Source organism: Nicrophorus vespilloides, unplaced genomic scaffold, assembly GCF_001412225.1.
Source record: "Nicrophorus vespilloides isolate i.1.1-1 unplaced genomic scaffold, Nicve_v1.0, whole genome shotgun sequence".
Lineage (NCBI taxonomy): Eukaryota > Metazoa > Arthropoda > Insecta > Coleoptera > Silphidae > Nicrophorus > Nicrophorus vespilloides.
This window is the reverse complement of record NW_017096210.1, coordinates 96,725-122,440: the sequence shown is the minus strand read 5'-3', so window position 1 is coordinate 122,440 and position 25,716 is coordinate 96,725. Positions and strand designations below refer to the sequence as shown.

The window sequence follows — 25,716 nt, the reverse complement described above, 5'->3', positions numbered from 1 at the left end:
ATTTCCCGCTTAAAATGTAAATAACAGTTGTATACGCGTTACAATAACAAAAATTCACATCAAATGTTCCTTGTTTATATTAGTTTTTGTTTATAGTAATTGTATAACAAATATACGTTTTTAATTACACAAATATTATAATGTAAGAAAAGTTTACTTTAATTATTCTTTGTTTATAGTTAATAATTATATAAGAAATTTATGTTTTGTTAGAAATTCACTTTGAAATAGTATAGTTTTCAAAAATAACAATCACATTTAAATTTCCCGCTAAAATTCAAACATCTGAAAATCTTTGATTTGTATTAGAAAGTTATCAATAATGAACTTAGAATATGATTTGACATATTTAAATTTCCCGCTTAAAATTAAAAAAAATAGTAACGTTTTTAAACATGTAAGCACGATTTATATAATCAATATTTAAATTTCCCGCTGAAATTTGAAACAACTGAAAAGCATCTAATAACAAAAGTTAATTTTAATTAATCTTTGTTTATATCCATTGTTTAACTAATAATTATATAACGAAATTTTTTATTTGTATTATAAAATTATCAGTAATGATAGTAGAAATGTATTTGAAATATTTAAATTTAAAAAATACTAACGTTTTTAAAAATGTTAGCACATCAATATTTAAATTTCCCGCTAAAATTCAAACAACTGAAAAGTTAACTAATCAATGTTTGTCTATATCAATTTTATATAATGATTTTTTTATTTGTATTATAAAATTATCAGTAATGAAAGTAGAAATGTATTTGAAATATTTAAATTTTCCGCTAAAATTTTAAAAAATAGTAACATTAGAAACATAAGTACAATTGATCAATATTGAAATTTCCCGCTAATGTTTAAACAAGCCAAGCGCATTTAATAAAAAAAACAGTGTATAATAATTGTATAACAAATTATTGTTTCAATTATATAAATAATAATATCAAAAACCAAACATTGTTTCAAATTATGTGTCAATTTTTCTTACACACTTTGAATACGAATAGAACGTATCGAATACAGCAGCCTACTCGAGTATTGATTAGTCACGAGCCACGATATTTTTCCATTCATCAGTATTCACTGCGCTTTCGTGCTCAACTTTCAATACAACAAAAGTAACTGTTAACACAAATTAATAGCATAAAGAATTAACTAAAATAAACATTAAACATTTTTTAACTGGAAATACTACCCCAACTTTACTAGAAGACCTAGGTCAACAGGATTTCAGTTAACTAACGGTATTTCACTAAAATATGAAAGTTTATAAATAAATTTCTCGAAAATAGCAAAAGATTACATCAAACACATGATGTTTGTATAAATATAGAGAGAAAAAAAAAACAATATAATACAATCAAAAGAAACTTAATAGTCTATCAATTACGATGACCGAATTGGAATGAAATTTTTATCGAAGAAAGTGAAAACAGCTGCGGCTGCTTCGAACAGACTCTTTTTTTTTATAAACATACTCCTTATTCTCTCGTTCGTTTCTTTGCTAAAACGTTAAATGAAATCAATTCATTTGAATCCGCATTCTCGTTTCGTTTTGTAGGTTTTGGTCTCACTTTTATTTGTTGTTTATACAACGACAAAAAAATACAACGTAGATTTGTAAGATCATTCAGTACAATTTTTAGATTTATGTTGTTTATTTATTTGTACGTTTTTTTTTGCTTAATATAAATTTGTTTTTGGATATGGTAAAATTAATGAAATTACATTTTCATCAAAATCTTTAAAAATTTATATATTTGTTTCACTTCATTAAACTTTTCACTTTATGAACTTTTTAAGAATAAATGAAGACAAATTCAACTAAAAACCACGAATAAATTGACAAATTTTCAATAAAATTTGTAAATAAAATATGTATATTTGTGTCAATTCATTGAAATGAGTTTTGATTTGCTTAAAGAGACTAAAACTTATGAAATATGTACATTTTTCATATTAACTCACTTGAAGAACATTTCAAGGTTAAATTAAGACATAGTTCACTAAAAACCATCAATAAATTGAAATTTTTTCGACAAAATTTGTAAAGAAAATTTGTTTCAATTCATTAAAATGAGTTTTGATTTGCTTAAAGTGACTAAATCTTATGAAATATGAAAATTTTTCATCTTAACTCACTTTAGCATCGTTTCAAGATTAAATGAAGACAGAGTTCATTAAAAACCAGGAATAAATTGAAAGTTTTTCAACACAATTTGTAATGAAAATATGTATATTTGTTTCAATTGATTAAAATGAGTTTTGATTTGATCAAAGAGACTAAATCTTATGAAATATGTAAACTTTACATCCTATCTCACTTTATGATAGTTTTAAGAAGAAAAGAAGACATACTTTACTAAAAACCATGAATAAATTGAAAAAATTTCAACAAAATTTGTAAAAAAAACATATATAATTGTTTGAATTCATTAAAATGAGTTTAAATGTGCTTAATATGACTAAATCTTATGAAATATGTAAACGTTTTATCTTAACTCACTTTATGAACGTTTCAACGATAAATGAAGACAGAGTTTACTAAAAATCCGGAATAAATTAAAAAGTTTTCAACAAAATTTATAAAGAAAATATATATGTTTGTTTCATTTCATTAAAATGCTAAAAACCATGAATTAATTGCAAATGTTTCATCAAAATCTTTCAAAAATCTATTTCATACCATTAAAAATAAGTTTCAATATTATAATATTTGTATTTTTCTTTAAATTAACTCGATTTAGGAGCGTTTTCAGCATAAATTGAAGTAAATGAAGACTGATTTAAAGTTAACTAAAACATGATATTTTATGTAAAAACAAATATATTTGATTCAAATCAGTAAATTTTTCATCAAAATCTTACAAAAATGTATTTCATACCATTAAAAATAAGTTTCAATATTATAATATTTGGATTTTTTTTTTAAATTAACTCACTTTTTGGGAATATTTCATGAATTTTAACATATCTTTATTCGCAAAGAATTGTTAATATTACAAAACTTAATAAACATAATTTTCCCTTTACATTAATATTCTCAGCATATTTTTCACTCGATTAATAAATAATACATGCGCAATAAACCGCAACATTTGTTTCGTTGTAAATTATTACTTTGTATTTATTTTCTCTCTGTATAAATTAATACATTCTTTTTATTTCCCTCTCTTTTTCCACATTTTTTATTAACGACACTCGCATAAGTTTATAAGCAAGGACATATAAGCAACTAATAATTATTTCCTTTTAATTGAATCATATTTTTTTCAAAAGAAAAGAAAAACACATCAACACGCCAACTACAACTATAATAACTATATATCAAGAAACTACATTAACTATTTCATATACAAGTTTTATTACCTATAAAATATTTTTCCTTTATTCACAATTTTATTTATGAAATATGTTTCTAAGTTTAATAACTAATATCTATTAAAAAAAATCAAACCGGACTATTGGAATTCTTAACCGCACTATGCGAGATATTATTGTAAGAATGCATCCTTAATTAATTGGAAAAGAACCATGAAAAGAAATCTCTTAGTTCTGATTGAATCTATTGAAAATTTGCATGATTTGACAATTATGTTTGTAAGTTTGAGAAGTAATTCGTATAAACAAAAAAAATCAAACAGGACTATTGAAATTCGGACTGATCGAAACCGCACTATACGAAGTATTACTGTAATTGTTAATTTAAAGAAGTAAAATATTTGAATTAAATTAATTGGAAAAGAACCATAAAAACAAATCTCGTAGTTCTGATTGAATGTATTGAAAATTTGCATGATTTCACATGAAGTAATGATTTCATTAAGAAGCAATTCGTATAAACAAAAAGAAAACAAACAGAACTATTGAAATTCGGACTGATCGAAACCGCATTATGCTGTAATTGTTAATGTAAAAAAGTTAAATAATGTTTTTGATAATATTTTTTTTAATTAAATGTTGTGAAGAATGGACCCTTAGTTAAATATAAAATAACGGTGAAAACAAATCGCTTAGAACTGATTGAATCTATTGAAAATTTGCATGATTTGACAATTTGCGGCGGTTTTATAGGGGTGCAAGTAGTAGGCGTGTAAGAGGATTTGCCTAATGCGCATGGGGTTAGTTGGCATCATAATAATGATAATATGTAATGATTATGCCATGGCATACGTTTCAAAAAAATATAATTCAATAATCTCTATAGAAACGTTGAAGTTAATGATACAAAATTGAATTGCTTCGAGTAAATAAAACAGAGTTTATTTATCGTTGGCCGCAACAGTACGTGTTGCATAACGTAAAATATTATGCTTCTGAAATAGCCGCAAAACGGTAATTAAGTTGCTAAGAATAAACTCGGCACAGTAGCCGACATTATTTATAGGATCCGGCGTGCTTTTCGGTGCGAAAGAAAACAAGAAACAAACAACAAAAAAAAAATGAAGCCGGTAATCGGATGCTTCCATCTACCGGAACTTTGCGTAAACTTCAGCTTTCATCGATTCCTTCAACTAACAAGTTCAAAATTGTGTTTGATACAGTGAATTTCTTCATATAAGCAACATTTCTATCAAAAAAAATTAATAATTAATTATTAATAACTTCTTAAATTAATTAATTTTCTTATAAAATGTGATAATTAAAAAAAAATGAATAAGATTGGGACGTTTATAATACAAATTTTCTCTGTGTTCAGAATATTTGAACTCAAAAATGAAAAATTAAATTTTTCTATACAATAAATGAACTTAAAATTAAATTTTTTTGCTTAACTGTATTCAAAAATTAATGAATAATAATTAGTGTTTTTATTAGTATTTTCATCTTTTAATCATCGTTTTTATTCAATTATTGTAAATATAACAGACTGTTAAATTTTATTTTATTTTTCTAACATTGTTTTCGAAAGAAAATATCGTAAGTTCATTAACAATTTTAGTCGTCTAACTATGATTTAGTTGTACTTAGAACAATTTAGTATAACTTAAAGATTGTTTACAATGATGAATTTAACAAAATATTAAGTTTTTTCTTGTACTTACGTTATTTGGGGTAGCTATTTTGACTGGGTTTTGATCAAGTGGGAAGGCATCATCACGAACGTCAGGTCCATTGGAAGAGAACGGTAACGCACCACGAGATTACACAGGGATTACCGGAGGATAATTGCAGAATTGAGAATCTTTTGTAGGAAGTAACAGAAAAACGATGCACACACGACCGTAAATGACCTATCGATTTCCGCGTCAAGTCCTTCCTCTCCTTTCCTTCTCCGTACGCTTTTATTGCGAAGGATTTCAGTGGGAAGGAAATGCTGCGAAATAGCTCTGCGGTGATAAGGTCGTCCTGCGGGGGCGGAAAAGGGCGGCGGATGGCGCACGCCCAAGTATCCTGTCGTCCTGCGCGCACGATCTCATCGATTCCGATGCAAAAGAAATCATGGATTACGAAACATGCGAATGGAACAAACACTATTAGTGTTGTTGTTGTTATGGATTGATGACAGTTTGTGCGAACGTCAATAATTTGACAATTGAGACAATTGTAGTAAAGGATGAAAAGTAGGATTAACGACCAAAGAGTGGCTAAAGTCAACATCGAAACTTCGAGCAACGCAGAATGCAATTCGATCCAAGAAATTGCTTATTTGAAGAGCGAAATCCAAGATTTACGTGATAAATTGCAGATGAGGAATCATGTAATGGTAATATTTTAATGTTAATGAAGACATCTATTGTTTATTTTACTAAGTTTAGGAATCAAAGTTAAGTAAATTTGAGGAAGACAAGTGTAGATGCGAAGTTGAAGATTTCTTGAACGGAATTGCCGATTTGGAATGTGACGATTTTCGTAAGATAAAAGCGTATTTCGATATCTTTAAAACCCGCATCAACAATAACTGTGATATTGACAAGTATCAAACGATTATTAAGCAAGAGGATGAAGAAATTCGTATCCTTAATTTTAATTTAGATAACAAAAAAACACAATCTTTAAATTTATTTATTTTTTTAACAAAATTTCAGAAATTTTATCAAAAATTGTTGATAAAAACGTTTATCATGTTGTTGTTGTTGTTATGGATTGATGACAGTTTGTGTGAACGTCAATAATTTGACAATTGAGACAATTGTAGTAAAGGATGAAAAGTAGGATTAACGTGTACGCGAGGATACGAAGGGAGGATGTTGCGAAGAGATTGGTAAAACTAATTTTAAAGATCTCGTTAAGTTTAAGCTCTGGTTGTTAACTTTACGTTGCAGTTTTATGGGGTGGATCGTTCGAGCAACGGTGACACTTTAACGCTGCATCAGCCTGAAGATGATCACCGGAAGAAACGCATTTCGCACAGATTCAGGTAAATCTCAATTATGATGAAAATTTATCAATTAATTTGCTGTTAATTTAGTTAAAAAAAACATTTCTAAGCAATAATTCTTGTTTGCAGACATTATTTGAATTATAAACATTGACGAATAATTTCTTGAAGAACTGTGTAATGTTCATATTTGTTGATTTTTTGTTAGGTTAGGTTATTCTGGAAAATTATTCTTTCATTGAGTTTTCTTGTAAAACTACGTGTAAAGTGACATATTTAAAAACTTTAATGTATAGTTCAACATTAATATAACCTGACTTCTGATTCAACATAAATATAACTTAACCTCAATCCGAACACTAATTTGACCAAACCTATTACAACAGTTTACCCTTACTTAATTTCAATATTATTCTTTGTTAACCTAACTTTTTATTCCAACATTATTCTAACCTAACCTAACCTAACCTAACCACACATAATAAAAATATGATACAGTCATATATCTTTTATTTCAGATTTCAAAGGGTGTTTGATTTAAATTCAGATCAAAAAGATGTGTTTGAAAGTATCGCAGTTCCGATTATTGATAAGTACAGTTTTCTTATGAATATTGTTTAGATATCGAATTAAATTAAGAATTAATTGTAGAACTATGGATGGTCGAAATGGTACGATTTTTGCGTACGGACCGGTAAAAATTAACAGTTTTAAAAATTAAATTTTTTTAATTAACAATGTTTGGTTGTAGACAGGAAGCGGAAAAACGTATTCCTTAACAGGATCGCATTCAAACTACGAAAAACGTGGATTGATTCCGAGGACCATCGAATACATATTCAAATTTCTCACCGAAGTATTATTTTTGACTTACCTTTATTTCACTGAAAACATTAAAATTAGCTTTTAGATTTTTCTTTTAGTTTAAGTTTAAATATGAAATTAACGTTAAAATATTTCAGTTTTTTTTAATTAATTTTCTGAAAGAATTGTACAATTTTGTTTGAATATTTTCAGACAAATGGAAGATACATCGTGTATTTATCATTCTTGGAGATTTACAACGAAACAGCTTACGACCTGTTGAATCCGAAAAGAACGTTTGAGAGCGGCGCGGAGGAATTACCGTAAAGTGAGTAAAGAAAAAAAAACTATCAAAAATGTGTTATTTTATCAAATTTTTCAACATTTCAGGTGTGCGATTTATAGATAGATAATTCAGGAAAATCTTTGTCTCTTTTTTTTTTTTTGGTTTCTTTACACAGACGCGTCACTTTCATGGAGGACAGAGATGGTAGAGCTCAATACAAGAATTTGAATGTCGTGAAAGTTTGCAGTGAACGTGACGCTATGAAACTGTTGTATATGGGAGATACCAGAAGGTTAGTTTTTTACATTTATCAATTCCTTTTCTATGTTATGAAGATTTTTTTTCGTTTTCAGGACAACTGCTGAAACTAGTTTGAACAAGTGTTCTTCCAGATCTCACTGCGTCTTCACGTTTTACATACATTTCTTTGATGATGCAGGAAATACGTTGATTCAATCTAAATTGAATATTGTCGATTTGGCTGGGTATTATCTATTTTCAATGAAGATTTTCATTTTATCTTCTTCAATTTCATAAAACTTTATCAACATCTTAATTTTATTAGTTTGTAGTTGAAGAGTTTTAGAACTTCTTTCGTTTTTCATTTATATTTTGATTGAATTGGACCAAATTTGAACAAAGATTTTGATCGAATTGAACCAGATTTCATGAAAGATATTGATTATATTGAACCAAACTATGGGTTTCTGATTTTTATATAGTATTTTTTTTGTATAATTTAGTTCAGAAAGATTGAGTAAACTATCTTTGAACGGCGTGAACTTGAGCGAGGCCAAATACATAAATCTGTCTTTGCATTACTTGGAACAAGTAATTTCGGCCTTGACTGAAACCAACAGAGCTCACGTTCCATTCAGAAACAGCCTTCTCACATTCATGCTGCGCGATTCCCTTTCAAACAATGGAGCTACCACGATGTTGGCAACATTGAGCGTATCTCAAATAAACTACGAGGTTTTTCCATAATCAAACTTACAAAAATGATCAACTAAATTTAGCAAATTGCAGGAAACTATGGCCACTTGCAAATTCGCCCAAAGAGTGGCTAAAGTCAACATCGAAAGTTCGAGCAACGCAGAATGCAATTCGATCCAAGAAATCGCTTATTTGAAGAGCGAAATCCAAGATTTACGTGATAAATTGCAGATGAGGAATCATGTAATGGTAATATTTTAATGTTAATGAAGACATCTATTGTTTATTTTACTAAGTTTAGGAATCAAAGTTAAGTAAATTTGAGGAAGACAAGTGTAGAGGCGAAGTTGAAGATTTCTTGAACGGAATTGCCGATTTGGAATGTGACGATTTTCGTAAGATAAAAGCGTATTTCGATATCTTTAAAACTCGCATCAACGATAACTGTGATGTAGACAAGTATCAAACGATTATTAAGCAAAAGGATGAAGAAATTCGTATCCTTAATTTTAATTTAGATAACAAAAAAAACACAATCTTTAAATTTATTTTTTTTTTAACAAAATTTCAGAAATTTTATCAAAAATTGTTGATAAAAACGTTTATCATGGAAACAGAATAACTATTGACACTCCCTGCGCTCTTAACAAAGATTTTAAGAAATTGGAATTTTCTAAACCTAATTTGAACGATAATCTTAAAGTGGCCAAAAAGTATTCGTCGCAACTGCGCGAACTTCAATTGAAAATAATCGATGTTCGAGCACAGATCGAAGCTAATTCGAATAATTTCGTGAAAGTTAACAAATTGGAGACTGCTTTGAAACATGCTCAAGTGGAATATCGCGGTTTGTTGGGTAAAATTGAGAGTATCAAAGAGGAAGTAGAAAATACGCCTTTGAGTGTAAAAAGGACTAAAGTTAGGTTCGAGTCTAAATTGAAGAATGAGCAGATTGGATTGTCGTATGCGAAACAATGTAATTTGAATAATGTGTTGATGGAAGCTAAAGCTTCGAATGTTAGAAGAGTTGATGGGTCTATAAAGAATCAATTGGTGCGGAAATTGAATGAAGATGTTAAAGCTAATGAAGTTGTTAAGAATGATGAGTGTAAGGAGTTTAATATCCACGCTGAATTGGATTTGCTTTTGAATGAAAATTGCAATAGAAATCAATTTGGTGGAGAGAAAATTTTGAATGAAGATTTTAGAAAACCAATTGATTATAGAGATTTTGATAATCTTGTCTCAAATGTAGATTTTGAAGGAAATTTGAAGAATGATGTCATTGAACCAAAATTGAAGAAAAGTTTTGATTTCATTGAACCAAATTTGAAGAAAAGTTTTGGTAGAATCGAACCATATTTGAGAAGAGAAATTGATTCGATTCAACCAAATTATTTGAAAAGTTTTGATGAAATTGAACCAAATTGGAGCAAAGATTTTGAGATTACAGAACCAAATTTTATAGTAAATTCTGATGTTGTGGTTCAACCTAATTTGAAGCAAAATTTTGATAAAGCTGAAACAATTTTTGGGCAAGAAGATGATAAAGGTTTCAAGGACTTTTTGAAATCTGTACCTTTGACTGGCGACGCTGAAATCGACGAGGAAATCATCAAATTCTATAAACTAAAGTTTAAGACGTAAACAATACGATTTATATATTATTTTTATAAACATAAACATGAATCACAGAACACAATGTATGTTTTCTTGTTCGATTTTATCGCCTTGCATTATCGCCTGCAAAATGGTCAGCCGATTCGCATTTATGGATCCGATGAAGACGTGATTCTTGCTCGGACATTCTTCTCTAGGTATAATCAATGGTACCAACTGTTTTCCGGCTATCACAGCTGTAGATCTTAGCTTAAACCCTTCGATTCCTATACAAAAAAAAAAGATTAATTAATTTGTGAGATTTTGATTGTTTTGTGTTACCTTTATATTCATAAATTTGCAAGTTCTTTTCGTCTTCCATGAAGATTAGAAGAGTTTCTCCGTTTTCACCAAACTCTAAAGATATTAATGATGATGGTTTATAAGTTGGTACTTTGTGGTATAAAGTTCCGGTCAAGATGTCTTCATAAATCTAAAATTTAAAAGATAATTTTAGGTTTACTTTTTTGTTGATTGTTCTTTTACTTTGATGAAATCCAGACGACCTCTAACACTGGTTTCTTCGTGTGAAGCGTAGGCTAAGAAGGTTCTTCTCCTCGGATAACCAACGTTCAACCGAAGAAGTTCACCGCCGTTGCGACCAGGAAGTAAATGCATCTCTTGAACAGTAACATTTCCAATAACCACAGCGTCGTAGCTCTCAGCCATGTCGACTACATCGTTGGTGTTTAAGTAGAAGATTTTCCTTCCGTTACGAATTGCCAATGAAGTTTTCAAACCTCGCGGAATGAAAGCAGCGTTTTCTATCCAAAAATTACCCAAAAATTATGATTGTGTAAGCTTAAATTTATGATTGCTTTACCTGTTGGAATGTACCATCTCCGAATCTTCCGCAAATCAGTTTCGATCACTGTTGTAAGCAAGAATTCGTTCACTGCATCCTTGTCCATCGTGTAGAAAGTTCCCGGTTTTAGAGAATCTTGCAACAAAATTTGATCACCTAAATTGTACAGCAACTGAAAAAAGAAATGGTTAATTTCGTTGTTGGTTATTAATTTTTGGTATATAAAGAACCATTAGATCATCAGCTTCGAACTTCCAAATATTGCTGTTTTCGATGCTGCAATTGGTGAAAACAACATCACTTCTGGTGATTAAGAAGAGGAAATCGCCGTCTCTTACGGTGATGACTTGAGAGATTAATCCGGTTTGGATGTAGCGGAGATGCTGAAAACCGTGCTCGGCCCAAAGGAAGAGACTCGATTTACAGCTGTTCTCTTCGCTCACCAAAAGGTAAGCCTTACCCAAATACTAAAATTATAAAGTTTAGATCAAAAAAAACTTAGTTTCAATTGAATTTAAACCTCAAATTTATGGACGTTCGCAATATCGTTTTCGAACTCCAAATATTGGTAATAATCCAAATAACTGAACAAGTAAATCTGATCTCTGGAAGCTGAAATTATCTTGTTTATATCCTTGCAAATCATTCCGTATTGATTCTGAAAATATAAATTGTTTCATTATCGAAGTTTTCTTAAATATTTTCCAAGTTACGATTATTTCGCTTTCGACTGTAGTTTTGAAGACTCTGCGCTCTTCGGTGCGATCCGCCAATTTCCTGATTTCGAAGCCGCAAATCTTGCCGCTTCCTAAGACGTTGTTGCCGAAGGTGATGTTGTTCGCTTTCCAAGGTTGATTGATTGTTTGCGGGGTTTCAGCGTATTTGTAGACGGCGCTGGAAGTCCACTCGCTGATGTTGATGTTGTTTACTAAACCGTATGCGATGACGTGATTGGCCACGGTCGTTTTATCGGTGAATTTGTAGGAGGCGGTGAGATTCTGCACGGTGTTTGTGGTAACCAAAGATGATACATTGTAGCCGTTCAGATTACCGATGACTTCTAGAACGTCACGCACCAAAACGTTGCTTTCAAATATGACTCTAGAGTTCACCCCTTGATTCCTGTTGGACTACAATCACAAATAAAACAACAAGTATTAACAGAATCTACACGTTTTGTTGTATAACTTGACAATTACTTGCGACAATTAGAAGTGTGAGTACTTGATTTAAAGACAAATATTTAGAGTTCAATATGCAAGTATTTACATATTTGGAACTAATACCGTTTTCCTGTAATTAGACCTCAAATTTGAAAAAAATAATTATAACACTAGAAAAAGCAGTGCTCCTTGTTTTGTTGTATTACTTGACAATTACTTGCGCCAATTAGAAATGTGAGTACTTGATTTAAAGATAAATATTTAGAGCTCAATATGCAAGTATTTACATATTTGGAACTAATACCGTTTTCCTGTAATTAGACCTCAAATTTGAAAAAAAAACTTTTTTTATAATACTCGAAAAAACAGTGCTGCTTGTTTAGTTGTATTACTTGACAATTACTTGCTACAATTAGAAGTGTGAGTACTTGATTTCAAGACAAATATTTAGAGTTCAATATGCAAGTATTTACATATTTGGATCTAATACCGTTTTCCTGTAATTAGACCTCAAATTTGAAAAAAAAACTTTTTTTATATCACTCGAAAAAGCAATGCTCCTCTTGTTTTGTTGTATTACTTGACAATTACTTGCGACAATTAGAAGTGTGATTACTTGAATTAAAGACAAATATTTAGAATTCAATATGAAAGTATTTACATATTCGGAGCTAATACCGTTTTCCTGTAATTAGACCTCAAATTTGAAAAAAACATAATTATAACACTCGAAAAAGCAGTGCTCCTTGTTTTGTTGTATTACTTGACAATTACTTGCGACTATTAGAAGTGTGAGTACTTGATTTAATGACAAATATTTAGAGTTCAATATGCAAGTATTTACATATTTGGAACTAATACCGTTTTACTGTAATTAGACCTCAAATTTGAAAAAAAAACTTTTTTTATAACACTCGAAAAAGCAGTGCTCCTTGTTTAGTTGTATTACTTGACAATTACTTGCGACAATTAGAAGTGTGAGTACTTGATTTAAAGACAAATATTTAGAGTTCAATATGCAAGTATTTACTTATTTGGAACTAATACCGTTTTCCTGTAATTAGACCTCAAATTTGAAAAAAAAAAACTTTTTTTATAACCCTCCAAAAAACAGTGCTTCTTGTTTAGTTGTATTACTTGATATTTAGAGTTTAATATGCAAGTATTTAAATATTTGGAACTAATACCGTTTTCCTGTAATTAGACCTTAAATTTGAAAAAAAAAACTTTTTTTATATCACTCGAAAAAGCAGTGCTCCTTGTTTAGTTGTATTACTTGACAATTACTTGCGACAAATAGAAGTGTGAGTACTTGATTTAAAGACAAATATTTAGAGTTCAATATGCAAGTATTTGCATATTTTTAACTAATACCGTTTTCCAGTAATTAGACCTCAAATTTGAAAAAAAAAAACTTTTTTTATAACCCTCCAAAAAACAGTGCTTCTTGTTTAGTTGTATTACTTGACAATTACTTGCGAGAATTAGAAGTGTGAATACTTGATTTAAAGACAAATATTTAGAGTTTAATATGCAAGTATTTAAATATTTGGAACTAATACCGTTTTCCTGTAATTAGACCTTAAATTTGAAAAAAAAAAACTTTTTTTATAACACTCGAAAAAGTAGTGCTCCTTGTTTAGTTGTATTACTTGACAATTACTTGCGCCAATTAGAAGTGTGACTACTTGATTTAAAGATAAATATTTAGAGTTCAATATGCAAGTATTTATATATTTGGAACTAATACCGTTTTCCTGTAATTAGACCTCAAATTTGAAAAAAAATAATTATAACACTCAAAAAAGCAGTGCACCTTGTTTAGTTGTATTACTTGACAATTACTTGAGACAATTAGATGTGTGAGTACTTGATTTAAAGACAAATAATTAGAGTTCAATATGCAAGTATTTACATATTTGGAACTAATACCGTTTTCCTGTAATTAGACCTCAAATTTTAAAAAGCAGTGTGTCCACGTTTTGATGTATTACTGGACAACTAATTAGAGCAATTATAAATATGAGTACTCTAATTAAAGCCAAATATTCAAGCTTCAATATGCAATATGCAATATGCAAATATTCCTATCTAGTACCATTTTTCTGAAATAAGCTCTCAAAGATGGACATTTTTCATTCAACTGATTCAACTTACGATTATAGAATTCAAGTATTGATCTTGAAGATTAACACCATTCACCAAATTCCCAACAGACAGATCACGAAACACCGACAACTTGGACACAGCCAACGTTTTACTTATAACTTGTTCCGTCTTCAAAGGAATAACTTCAAGCATCGAAATACCATTAAGAAATTCAACTTCAGCTCTTCCCCGTACATCAACCCAATCAAACTTTACAGTTTCTAGAATAAACAAACAAAAATTTAACATAATTTCGACAAAACTTTACAATTCTTACCAGGAATGAAACCCTTGTTAATATAGATTGCGTTAACCCAATCAGACACGTTAACACCATCAACAAATTGACTGTTAAAATCATCGTCCAAAATGAATTCTTCGCGTATAACCACAGGGTTTTGGAACTGAATTGGAACGTTAACAACGGCGTCTTGCGTGATGTACAAGAGTTCATCCTTCATGTTGATCATATCTAAACCGTTGATTTGATTCTTAATAATCAAATTGGCGTCAATTGAAACCGAATCTTCGAAGATCAATTCAGACGGAATCCTTTGATCCTGATTAACGTCAACCCTGTTCATCATGAACTCGGATATATTGATTTTGTTTATAAACCCTTGCGTATTCAACTGTTTTACGTAAGCTACTTTACTGAACATTACGTTTTCTAAAAATCAACTTAACTTATACAAATTTGTTTAATAATTGCAACAAAAAAAAACAAACCTTTAATTCTATATGTGTTTTCGTTGAGGCTTTCAAACGAGTTCACGAAGTAATTAACAGGTATTTCGTTGATGTTACCTAAAACCTCGGCGTTTTCCCTGATCAGAACATCTCCGAAAACGATCACCGGTGATTTTATCTGTTGCCTTCCAGATTTCAACAAGATATTTTCCATTTTAACTGCGTTCAAACGAGGCGAAACCATGTAATTCAGCACTTCGTAACCGTTGGCGTACAGCTTGAATCCGTCGATTCTAACATCATCAGTTTCGTTCTTGAAAACCACGTTTTCCAGCATTTCTTGAAACGGAATATCGTTGAAATTATCCGTGATAATTTCTTTAACATAAACGTTATCCTATCAAAAGAAGAAATGATTAAATTTTGATGAAACTTTCTTAGTTTTTAGATTACTTTGAAGGCTAAAGTTGGGCCATCGTTTTCCTGCGACCAAACGCAATTTTTCGTTATATTTTTCATGGGAATACCGTTTACACTCTCAATGGATAAAGTTTCTTCCACTATAAGATCTGTAAATGAAATAAACTAATAATTTATCCAAATTATATTTGATAATTTACCTTTAATTTTATACTTGTTTTCGAGTAAATTCTTTTTCAGTATTTCACCAACAACGTCGACATCGAACAATTCTTTGAACTGGTAATTATTAACGTTATTAACAACCAAATTGTACATATTTGAAGTATTCAGTTTATAATCTGCCGTAATCTGTTGATCTCGAGTAAAACTGAGCCTTCTTTGATCTATAATTTGCAGATTGAAATTATCCTCAATCGTATTCAAATTTCCTTCGACTATCAAATTCGAAACTTTGATTCTATCGAATTTCGTGTTTAACAAAACGCTGTTGCTATCAGTGTAGAAGTAATCAGAAACGGGTATTTCGTTCAAACCGCCCAAAATTTCGATTTCACCCACGTTCAAATCTTCCTCGAAAATTAGCTCTGACGAAATGAACTGTTCTCCCGACAACTTCACGCATTCTTGATCCAAATTAGTCAAGTTTACATCCCCAATATTACCAGACAACTCCAAGTTTTCGAAAGTCACCAGACCACGCAAAATCTTAGCCTTGATTATTTCTTGACTCTCTTTATGTATGAAACTGTCCAAATCAAAATTATTAATCTTGTTGGAAAGTAAGTTAAGATTGCTTTGCACTGTGAAACCGTTAGCAAATCCTTTCAGGGCGTGAATTTCAGCAAAATCCTCATTCTGAAAAAAAATTAAATTAAATTTTTTTTTTGACAAAAAATTAATAATTAAACCTTATAAATAACATTCTCTAGTATCTCATCCAAATTGCTTCTGTTGAATCTATTTTCAACGTAAATTGTGCCTTCAACTTCTAAATTCTTGAAGCTAATATCGGACATGATGTGTTTGGTCTTGGTTATACCCACGTTCGGTAAGAAATCTTCCAAATTTACACCAGTCACGTTACCAATGATCTGCAAAAAAAAAAAAATTAACAAATTTTTCCAAACTAAATAATAACGATTAACTCACATCTAAACTTTCTGTGACTTCTAAGTCTTGGAAGGTGAATTTACCGAAGATTTCCTGTTGCGTTGTCATGGTCACCAATTCGTTGGGGTCGACACCGCCGATTGTTTCAAAGGTCACTAGTTCATTTACGAATATCGGGTTCGAAAACATTTTCTTGCCTGTTACAAAGTGAAATGATGTAGTTTGTGAAATTATTATTATTAATTATTATGAAAAATACCTTTGATGTGTATGAAAGAATTTGATATTCCGAAAAGGTAATCGTCGAGGAATGAGAGTTTGTTGAATTTAACCGTGTCGGCTTTTTCTTTCACAATCAAATCCTGTGTAAACAGAATGAATATATTTATAGAAAATTAGAACAGAAAAATGGAAATTTTCTAAAAAGTTTTCACTATAATTAGAAGAAGAAATATAAAAGTTTTCAGTATAATTAGGAAGAGAAACATTTTTTTTTGTTAAATTGTAACAAGAAATATTGCATTTCTTCAGTGTAGTTAAAAAAAAAATGCTTTTTTTCTTGCAGAATTTAGAAAATTAAAGTATTTTTTCCAGTATAAACAGGAAAGAAACATTAAAGAAGAATGAGATGAAGAAATAATAAGGTTTTCAGTACAATTTTATGAAAATTAGATGAAGATATTTCTGATTATGATTAAATTAGAATTGTTATATTTTTCAGTAAACTTGAAAGAAGAAACCTTAGCTTTTGTTAGTAAAATTTGAAAAAAAAAGTATCATAATTACTCCAATAATTGTGGTTTCTGAAGGCACGTAAGTTTTGATATTGGTCAAACAAAGGGACTTAATAAAATCATCCAAATTTTCACCATTAATTTGATTGACTGTAACATTTCCAGGAATATAAACGTTCTCAATATCTCCCAACTTTGGATAAACTCCATTCGCATTGATACTGAATGCATCCAAATAATTCTTATGAATTGGAAAACTGTTAATTTTATCAACTGATAACGTGTCGACAACATTCAATTGCTCAAAGCTTAAAGGATCTAAAACAGAAAATAATTACAATAATTTCAGTAGAAAAATTAAACAAACCTTTATAAAACGCTCCAGTCTTGATGATTTCATTCTCAAGAACCAAATTGTTGAGAGTAGAAGCATTCAACTTTCCAACAGTTACAGGATTCTCAAAGACAACATCTCCTTTGATACGAACCACGTCTTCAGTAAACGCGATTTTGGTTTTATCGATTCCATTGATTGAATCGAAACTGATGTTTTTGATTTCAGCGAATTGGAAAGTTTTCAAACTCGGTATGTGCTTCATATTATCTTTACTACAATTACCTCATATTATTTATCTAAAATCAAGTGATTTTTGTTATATCCTCACCTAACAATATCGCCAAATACATCGTCGACTAATCTTCCGTTAAATTTAACCGTTTTTATATCTTTAACGTTACTGCTTCCTTTAACTTCGACCAAATCGTTAACAACGAGATGTTTAAATTTGCGATCCTTCAAATTCGAACTTTCCATCCTTAATTTCATATCCGCCAAAACTTTCCTGATGTTCTGAACCCTCAGCTTCAATTCCTCGATGTAATCTTTGTTATCCCACATCACGTTTTGCTGTTGAACTATGTGGACTTCTTTAGCTGTTTCCACTTTAGGTTCTAGTTGTTCCTTAATCTTCGCTATTTCCTCCATCTGTCGCTTCAGATCTTTCTACAAAATTTGATTGATTAATCTAAGGAATTTGATGGATTTGATTGAATTACATCAAATTGTTGCTTCAACTCTTTCAGATGCGTTAAATCCATGGGGTCTGGGAGGTCACGAAAACTGGTGTGGATCATGAACAAACCAGAGGATGCGTTTTTCCTTGGGATCAAAATACCTAACAAATTCCCAACGTTAAGGATAGCCGAACCTTTGATACCCCAAGTGCTTTCCTCTTCGACCAAACAGTTCATCCCGTGCGTTTCTTCGCCGTAATAATTGCAAATCATCTCGTCGTGTATGGCGAATCTCCTTCCATTGTGGATCACAACGTCGATGGTATACGTTTTGTGTGAGCCGTGATCCAAGAACCTTTCAGCTAAAAGAATCTCTTCATCTTTGTACGTCTTCAAGGACATTGGTAACCAAAAGTCTACACCCTCGAAATGATCATCTTTGATCTTTTCCTGCACCAAACCAGATTTCGTGAATCTGTAGATGCCTGCGTTCCAACCATCAACGGCTAAATAAGCCCTAGAACCTATAGTGAACGAAGACACGTGCCTCACGTGTTTCACTTCCATAACACCGGAATTCGTGAAATTTCCATTGGTATAAATGAAGATTTGCACGTCGGTTTCTTGAGCCACGACGAGGAATGAATTGTAGCCGTACGTCACGAAAGCCGTACTCAATATTGGATTATTTAATTTAATAACTTGAATCAACCTAAATTGATTAATTAATTTAAGAAATAATGATTTAATTCAAATGGAACGCACCAATAATTTGTTGGACGTCGTAAAGAAAACTCGTAAATTGCTAAACTTTTCTCATCTCCCAATACATCACCAATGAGAAGAAGATGTTTCGATTTAGTTTTGATCACTTTGCTGTATGTTACGTTTTTATTCAAATTTAAGGATAAGATTTTTTCCTAAACGCACAATTTTTTTTACTTTAAATGTTTGTAATTTGTTAGTATACTTACAAATTGATTCTCTTTAGTTACGTCGTACCAATTTAAATCAACGGAAACATTTGTGGATGATTTTTGATTGGATGTAAGGACCAGAGCGATGAGACTCGTCTGTTTTTCATCTTTGCTCGAATATAGAAACAAGTCGGCGTCCAAAACAATTGAATCCAAAGCTGCAATGTAAAGAAAAAAAATCATCAAATATTCAAATTTCTATATTTAAAACGAATCTGAATATTGAAAATTAGATAATTCACAAGAAAAAATAATATAAATTTCCAAATTGAATTGTAAAAATTAATAATATTTTTGGAAAATAAATTGATAAATATTTTTGTCACAATCAAAGTTGTCATTGCTTTTCTACAAAGATAACTTACTGAAATAAAAAAAAAACAATTGAAAAAGCCTCGGTTTACGAACAAAATGTGCAATCATAGAAGCTTTGAGATTTCATTCATTTTACGTTAACTTTTATGGGGAAAATATTCTCGTTTTTTTTGTTAACAGTTCAGTTTTCAAAGAGATTTAAACCATTTTTTTATCAAATCTACATCTTTTTAATTCTCTTGGGTCAGAAAGAAAGTGTTTTCGGTTATTTGTTACGAAATAAAATTCATTTCTTTATATAGAAAGAATGAATGCTTTGTTATTGGATTGGGTCCTTTCTGATAGTGCAGAGGGATGGAATTTTGATCATTCCTCTTTCCTTGAAGACTAATATCAGCTAATACTCTCTTCAAATCTTCGAGAATCATATCCAAATTGAATTGACCTTTATCCAATACGTTCTTCGGTTTTTGCGCGCTGATGGCTTTCTACAATCAGTGACTGTTCTTTCCACCGAGTCCGAATTTTGCTAAAAACTCAACCATTCCATCATCACTACTTTCCATCGTCAATTCGAGTAAAGGTAAATCAAGTATGTGATGTATGTGCAATCATAGAAGCTTCAAGATTTAATTCATTTTACGTTAACTTTTATGGGGAAAATATTCTCGTTTTTTTTGTTAACAGTTCAGTTTTCAAACAGATTTGAACCATTTTTTAACAAATCTACATCTTTTTAATTCTCTTGGGTCAGAAAGAAAATGATTTCGGTTATTTATTACGAAATAAAATTCATTTCTTTATATACAAAGAATGAATGCTTTGTTGCCTTTTGTACTCGTTTTTATCCACGCTGGTATAGAAATCTATGGGATTGGGTCCTTTCTGATGGTCCAGATCATTCCTCTTTCCTTGAATATTGGCTGATTGACCTTCTGGTGTCTTCATGATTTCGCGATCATAGAACTTCTGGTGATCTTTGTATCAGCTAAAAACTGAACTTATATGCACTTATACTTAGTAAAAGAAAGTTTTGAAAACTTCGAAATAAATGGAAATCTGATGGTACAAGGTCAGAGCTATATGAATAATGTGATAGTAAACATTTGAATTGATCGATTGGTTCCTTGGATGCAGCTCAAAATACACAACAACACCTTTGCAATCACACCAAATTGATAGCATGATCTTGATTGATGCAATTCAGCTTTCAATTTGGTTTATACTGGTTCATCACGCTTGGATCATGATAATTTTCAATTGATGTTATCGTAGATGATCCATTTTTCATTACTAGTGATGATTTGTTAAAAAAAAGTATACAATTTCATTGCGTTTTAGATGGATATTGCAAATATTGATTCGTTTCCAATTCATGCAAATATCGAGATTCTTAATGAGTCCAAGACATTTAAGTGAATTTCAGTTCTTGTAATACATTTATACATAGTTATATGACGATCCAATTCAATTAAGATTTTGATTTGGTCATCACAAACTTCAGTAGGTCGACAAGAATGTGTGTGTTCTTTGAGTGAAAAATCTTCAAAACGAACGATTTCAAACCATTTCTATTAAACAATCAACATCATAAACTTTACATATCTTTTTGTAAGTCTTAGCAACTTTCGTGTCTTTACAGAAATAAAACAGTAAAATATGTCGAAAATGTTCGTTTTTGCATTCCTGTTAAAATTGATAATAAACCAAATGACAAAATCATAACATTGACACAAGTCAAAAATGACGCCATCTATTTGTGAAAACCGAAATTACTTTCTTTCCAACCCAATAAATATTTCTAACTAATTCTTAGAAAATATTTATGCAAATTATAAGGAAATTCTAGACATATTTCGTTTGTAACGAGTTGAACTAATTTCCTGTACGACCAACGCACAGGCATTTCACATTGACAACCATCTAATTGGCAGTTGCTTAGCGATTGCGTTACTAGGAAACGGAAAACAAGAAACAAATTTGGAACGACGTCGGTATCAAAGACGACTGTGACATAATCGGACGTAATTGAAACCCGAAATTATTACACAACAATGGATAGTATAGTTGACTTGACTTTCCCGCTATTAATTAATACGCAACAACGATTGCGTATCCGAAATTGATGTTTCAGTTATTAGACAACTCACCGTGATGGTTTTCTGCGATGTCGAAACGTTCATTTTCGGTACTGTTCAATGTCGCCTTCAGCACTGCAATCCCGGTGTTTGTAATACCTAAAGCGTAGCTTCGGCGTTTCCACGAAATACTCTTCCACTTCAAGACGGACTCAGCAGTTTTGAATCCGTCGACGGCGTTCACACGATCGATGATCAATTCTAGAAGATTTTTAGATTTTTAGAAAATATTGTTGTTTCCTTGAAAATATAGTTTACCTTCTCTGCTTTCGTCCGCATTCTCAAATTGATACGTATACCAAGGGTCTTCATCTGCGGCAATTGAAGCGCTCACACACAATAGTAAATAGAAGACGAACATCGTTCATCCGTTCGAAAAGCATACGAAACATTATTTTTACAATTCACTTTTAAACTAATCTTTACACACATTTTTTTTTCAAATACATTTAAAAAAAACTTGTTTATTTGAGTTTTGAAAAAGTTCTCAAACTTTTTCTTCAGTCAAACTATAAAAATTTGTTACAAAAAATATATTTTTAATTATATTATTAAAATTAGTATAATATTATAGTTAAAATATTCATTATTACTAACAAACTTTGATTAAATATAAATAAATTATTACATTTTGTAAAAATTGTAATTTTCTAAATAATTTTCTGATAATTTAACTTTATAATTTGTTGAAAAAAGTTTTAATATTTACCATTCAATTTGATATATTTATGCATGTAAGAAATTAAACGGTAATAACTTTCGTTAGAAATCTAAGAAAATTATTCGGAAAACAAGTTATTTAAACTTTGTGCTACTTTCTTAAGTCTGTTTACTTGAAAAATAAAATTAAGAAGAGAAAAAAAACAAGAATTTATAAACTAGTTCTGAAAGTGTATGTATACGTATGATGTGTAATCGAAATTGCATAAGTCTTGATTAAATAAAGTGATTATAACAACAATTTCCAAACCCAAATAAATATTATTTTTTTTACATTTTGTTCAAAGTTTAAACAAAAATTTGATTAAAATATTCTTAAAAGTTTGATTTGATATTTGATACAAATAAATTCTTAAATTTTATTTAAAATAAAAACAAGTTTTTACTTACTAGAGCAAATAATTATATAATTGTGAAATTTTTAAGTTCAAATTTAGATTTTTTTATTTTCATTATCTAAGATTTGTTTAAAACAAGTTTAATTTGAACAATTCCACAAAAAAAAACTAAATATTAAATAATTTTTTAAAAGATTTTTTTCTAAAATTTTTAAATAATGATACAAAAACTAAAAATACCTTGAATGTATACAAATAACTTTCTTCTGAGTTAATAAATGTAATTTTTGGGTCAGAAAACATGGTTTAAATTTAAAAAAACTTAATATTTTGATCAAAAAATATTTTGATTGTATACAATTTTTTCTGTATTTGAAGTTTAAAAAATCTAATTTTGAGTAAAAAAAAGTAAGTAAACTATGTTTGAAATTATATGAATCAAATTTTGTTAAACATGATTTTTATAGCTTCTTTTCCTAATGCTAATATTTGCATTAACCAATTAGCACGTCCTGCATCCGAACCGTTGGTAAGTTCGAGGTCTCGTAACCATTCCAAAACCTACTTAATATTCCGTTAATTGATGCAGACACGTTTTTTTTTTCTTTTTAAACTGAAGAAAAACCGTTTTTTTATTCACTTAATTTTCTCCTCCTCGCTTTTTCCTCCTAATCAACGAAAACCGTATAATTAAGGTTACATATAAATAACAAAAATATAGTAAAAAAATAATAAATTTAATGATCGATACAATACCAATAAATAATAATTTTAAAACTAGCACAAATTCTGCTCATTTTTTTAATACAATAAATAAATACGTTTATTTTCGTTTTAATTTACGCGCAAATTTACTAAATAAAATGCGTTTTTTTTTTGTATATATACAGTATAAATCCCTTTTGTTTAGAAACCACAACCTGCTTAGATTTTTGGTAATTTACGGGACGGAGACGGAGAGGAATCGCTTCGGATCTCCTATTGTCGGTTGGAAACGTAAATTGACGCGTTTTCCTTTTTGATTGTCGATGTCCAGGAAAGTGTTCCAATCCACTAGGTAGTAGAAACCGGTCCTTTTGGGAGCCTCCGTCGTTACATCTACAGTTTCCTTGACGACGTCCGAAGATCCTCCGAAGGAATCTTCCAGATCTTTCATCGAACCGTTTTGTGGCTCTGCTGGTTTTTCTGTTGTTGTTGTGCTTTGTTGCCTTTTGTACTCGTTTTTATCGACGCTGCTATCGAAATCTATGGGATTGGGTCCTTTCTGATGGTGCAAAGGGATGGACTTTTGATCATTCCTCTTTCCTTGAATACCGATATCAGCTAATACTCCCTTCAGATGGTCGGGAATCATGTCCAAATTGAATTGACCTTTATCCAATTCGTTCTTCGGTTTTTGCGCGCTGATGGCTTTCTGCGATCGTTGACTGTTCTTTCCACCGAGCCCGAATTTCGCTAAAAACTCGTCCATTCCATCGTCACTACTTCCCATCGTCGATTCGGGTAAAGGTTTGAAACTTACGTACGAATTCGGGTTAATATCTAAGCTTGCAGATTGAAAAGGTTTCGTTTGTACTGAAGGCACTTTTTTCTTATTCAAATCTGGGATCAAACCGAAATTCATCAATAGCTCTTTCATGTCTGGTGATAAGTTATTAGCGACGTTCTGCAAATCGGCGTTAGCTGTTGTCGTTTCCACGTAAGGTGGATTTGTGGGTAACGGACTCAAAGCCTCGTACTGAGCGCTGTATTCCGGGTTTTCCTTAATGAGCGTGTCCAGATTCTTCAAAACGTTCTTGAAATCTTCCGGTAATTGCATCGTGTCGACCAGAGCCGGAGACGCGACCGGTTTCTTGTTTATCAGCTTCGCCGCTTCCGGGATCAAAGTGGGAGCTGTGATTATGTTCAATCCTTGATTCGAGATGGGTTTCTGGGTCGTCGTTTTCGTCCTGTAAACGTACTCAGGACGAGTCGCCGGTTTTTGTGTCGTCGATTTAACCCTGTACGGTCTTTTGGTGGACGATTGCGCGAAGATTTTATCCTCATCTGGGTATTTATGGTTCGGATGACGCTCAAATTTCTTCGTGGTTTCAGGAGCTTCCGTCACGTAAACTATCTTAGTTGATGATTCCGGTTTCCTAGTAACGTATTTTGTTGTTGTTTCCGTGGTTACAGGAAGCAGTTTAGTTGTTTTGACGGTTTGGAGCGGCGTTTTCGGCGCCTTCTTTTTCTTCGATTTCTCTTCGCCGCTGTCACCGATGATGTGCGTCACCGGTGGTTTCGTGTACAGATCCTGCATGTCTTCGTTACGTTCGCTGTCCGGTGAATACGGCATCACCACCATAATAGACTTTTGATCTCTGCTCCCCAAATCGCTTTCCTCTTTGGTGATGTTATCCAAAATCTCCAAGATTTCGCCGCGCGTCAGTCGCGGCAAAGACGGATCGGCTTGGATCAGATCTTCCACCTCTTTCACAGTATCCTCGTAGTGGACATCCGAAGATCCAGCGGGCAACGAGAGCGACGGCTGAAGCGAACACGCAATTACGAGAATCGCGTGCAGGAACTGTAAAAGGCGGTGGAAAAAAAAACACACAGTTAATAAACAATTATTTAACAGTTTCTTCTTGTAATTTAAACGCATCTCGCATTGTAGAATACATGCATGCTACGACTTTCTAATTTCACTTTCTCCGGAGTTTTCATTCAAACAAAATGAAATTTCAAAGGAAAAATCACATTTTCAATAAATCGTTTTAAATTCCGTAATTCGACACACTTCGAGTGCGAAAACTGTGTACCTGTTTGCTTAACGGTTAATGTTTATGATTGGGAAACAACAATCCATTATCATTACTTGTCTTTGTGCCATTCCTTATGCAAAATACTTTAGAAAGTGCGGTTCAATCAGTTGCGTAAAGCAATCTCGTGCGAAGGTCAAACATTAAACGAAACTCACCGCAGCTTTTCGAAAATAATCCATCATCCTCTTTCCTCGATTTAAGTTTACTTCTTTATTTTATCTCGTGATTCTCACTTTTCACAGTTTTTCTTTTCAATAAATGTTCACTCTTTCTTTCTCAGAACTTCATTCCACGCAAGAAAGAAACTTCTTGGCTACTGGTAAACGCGAG

General features: G+C 31.1%; 5 protein-coding genes across 6 annotated transcripts in view; 2 read left to right on the top strand and 3 right to left on the bottom strand.

Moving 5' to 3' along the window:
* The window catches only part of LOC108570027 (disheveled-associated activator of morphogenesis 1), a 77,739-nt gene extending 72,395 nt beyond the window's left edge, over positions 1 to 5,344 (bottom strand). Inside the window, exon 1 of the mRNA XM_017931840.1 lies at positions 5,046 to 5,344. The gene's annotated coding sequence lies outside the window, so the exon portion shown is untranslated. The remainder of the gene's footprint in view (positions 1 to 5,045) is intronic.
* Positions 5,345 to 5,358: 14 nt separating this feature from the next.
* On the top strand, positions 5,359 to 7,667 carry LOC108570029 (kinesin-like protein KIF6). 2 transcript variants are annotated; one of them, XM_017931845.1, is made up of 9 exons: positions 5,359 to 5,707; positions 5,760 to 5,955; positions 6,030 to 6,205; positions 6,267 to 6,361; positions 6,841 to 6,915; positions 6,974 to 7,016; positions 7,074 to 7,178; positions 7,340 to 7,454; positions 7,517 to 7,600. In XM_017931845.1, the coding sequence occupies exons 3-8, from the start codon at positions 6,146 to 6,148 to the stop codon at positions 7,451 to 7,453; spliced, it is 492 nt and encodes a 163-aa protein (XP_017787334.1). In that variant the 5' UTR covers positions 5,359 to 5,707; positions 5,760 to 5,955; positions 6,030 to 6,145; the 3' UTR covers position 7,454; positions 7,517 to 7,600. The 2 variants fall into 2 exon arrangements, with proteins under 2 accessions (XP_017787334.1, XP_017787335.1); XM_017931846.1 differs by having other exon boundaries at positions 5,360 to 5,707; positions 7,588 to 7,667.
* LOC108570024 (kinesin-like protein KIF6) lies at positions 7,540 to 9,995 on the top strand. Its single transcript, XM_017931835.1, has 7 exons — positions 7,540 to 7,704; positions 7,766 to 7,897; positions 8,156 to 8,387; positions 8,442 to 8,597; positions 8,650 to 8,845; positions 8,920 to 9,456; positions 9,817 to 9,995. Exons 1-7 carry the CDS (start codon positions 7,601 to 7,603, stop codon positions 9,993 to 9,995), a joined length of 1,536 nt encoding a protein of 511 aa, XP_017787324.1. The 5' UTR covers positions 7,540 to 7,600.
* Positions 9,618 to 21,943, bottom strand: LOC108570026. The gene is made up of 23 exons (XM_017931837.1): positions 21,783 to 21,943; positions 21,537 to 21,725; positions 19,069 to 19,229; positions 18,860 to 19,014; positions 18,137 to 18,806; positions 17,746 to 18,083; positions 17,448 to 17,689; positions 17,133 to 17,398; positions 16,606 to 16,708; positions 16,386 to 16,543; positions 16,145 to 16,327; positions 15,434 to 16,091; positions 15,267 to 15,382; positions 14,853 to 15,210; positions 14,401 to 14,793; positions 14,133 to 14,344; positions 11,526 to 11,942; positions 11,333 to 11,470; positions 11,043 to 11,279; positions 10,831 to 10,984; positions 10,494 to 10,771; positions 10,290 to 10,440; positions 9,618 to 10,234 (listed from the first exon to the last, which is right to left on the bottom strand). Exons 1-23 carry the CDS (start codon positions 21,883 to 21,885, stop codon positions 10,038 to 10,040), a joined length of 5,877 nt encoding a protein of 1,958 aa, XP_017787326.1. The 5' UTR covers positions 21,886 to 21,943; the 3' UTR covers positions 9,618 to 10,037.
* A 1,516-nt stretch (positions 21,944 to 23,459) lies between these two features.
* Positions 23,460 to 25,716, bottom strand: LOC108570025. The gene is made up of 2 exons (XM_017931836.1): positions 25,542 to 25,716; positions 23,460 to 25,148 (listed from the first exon to the last, which is right to left on the bottom strand). The coding sequence occupies exons 1-2, from the start codon at positions 25,566 to 25,568 to the stop codon at positions 23,523 to 23,525; spliced, it is 1,653 nt and encodes a 550-aa protein (XP_017787325.1). The 5' UTR covers positions 25,569 to 25,716; the 3' UTR covers positions 23,460 to 23,522.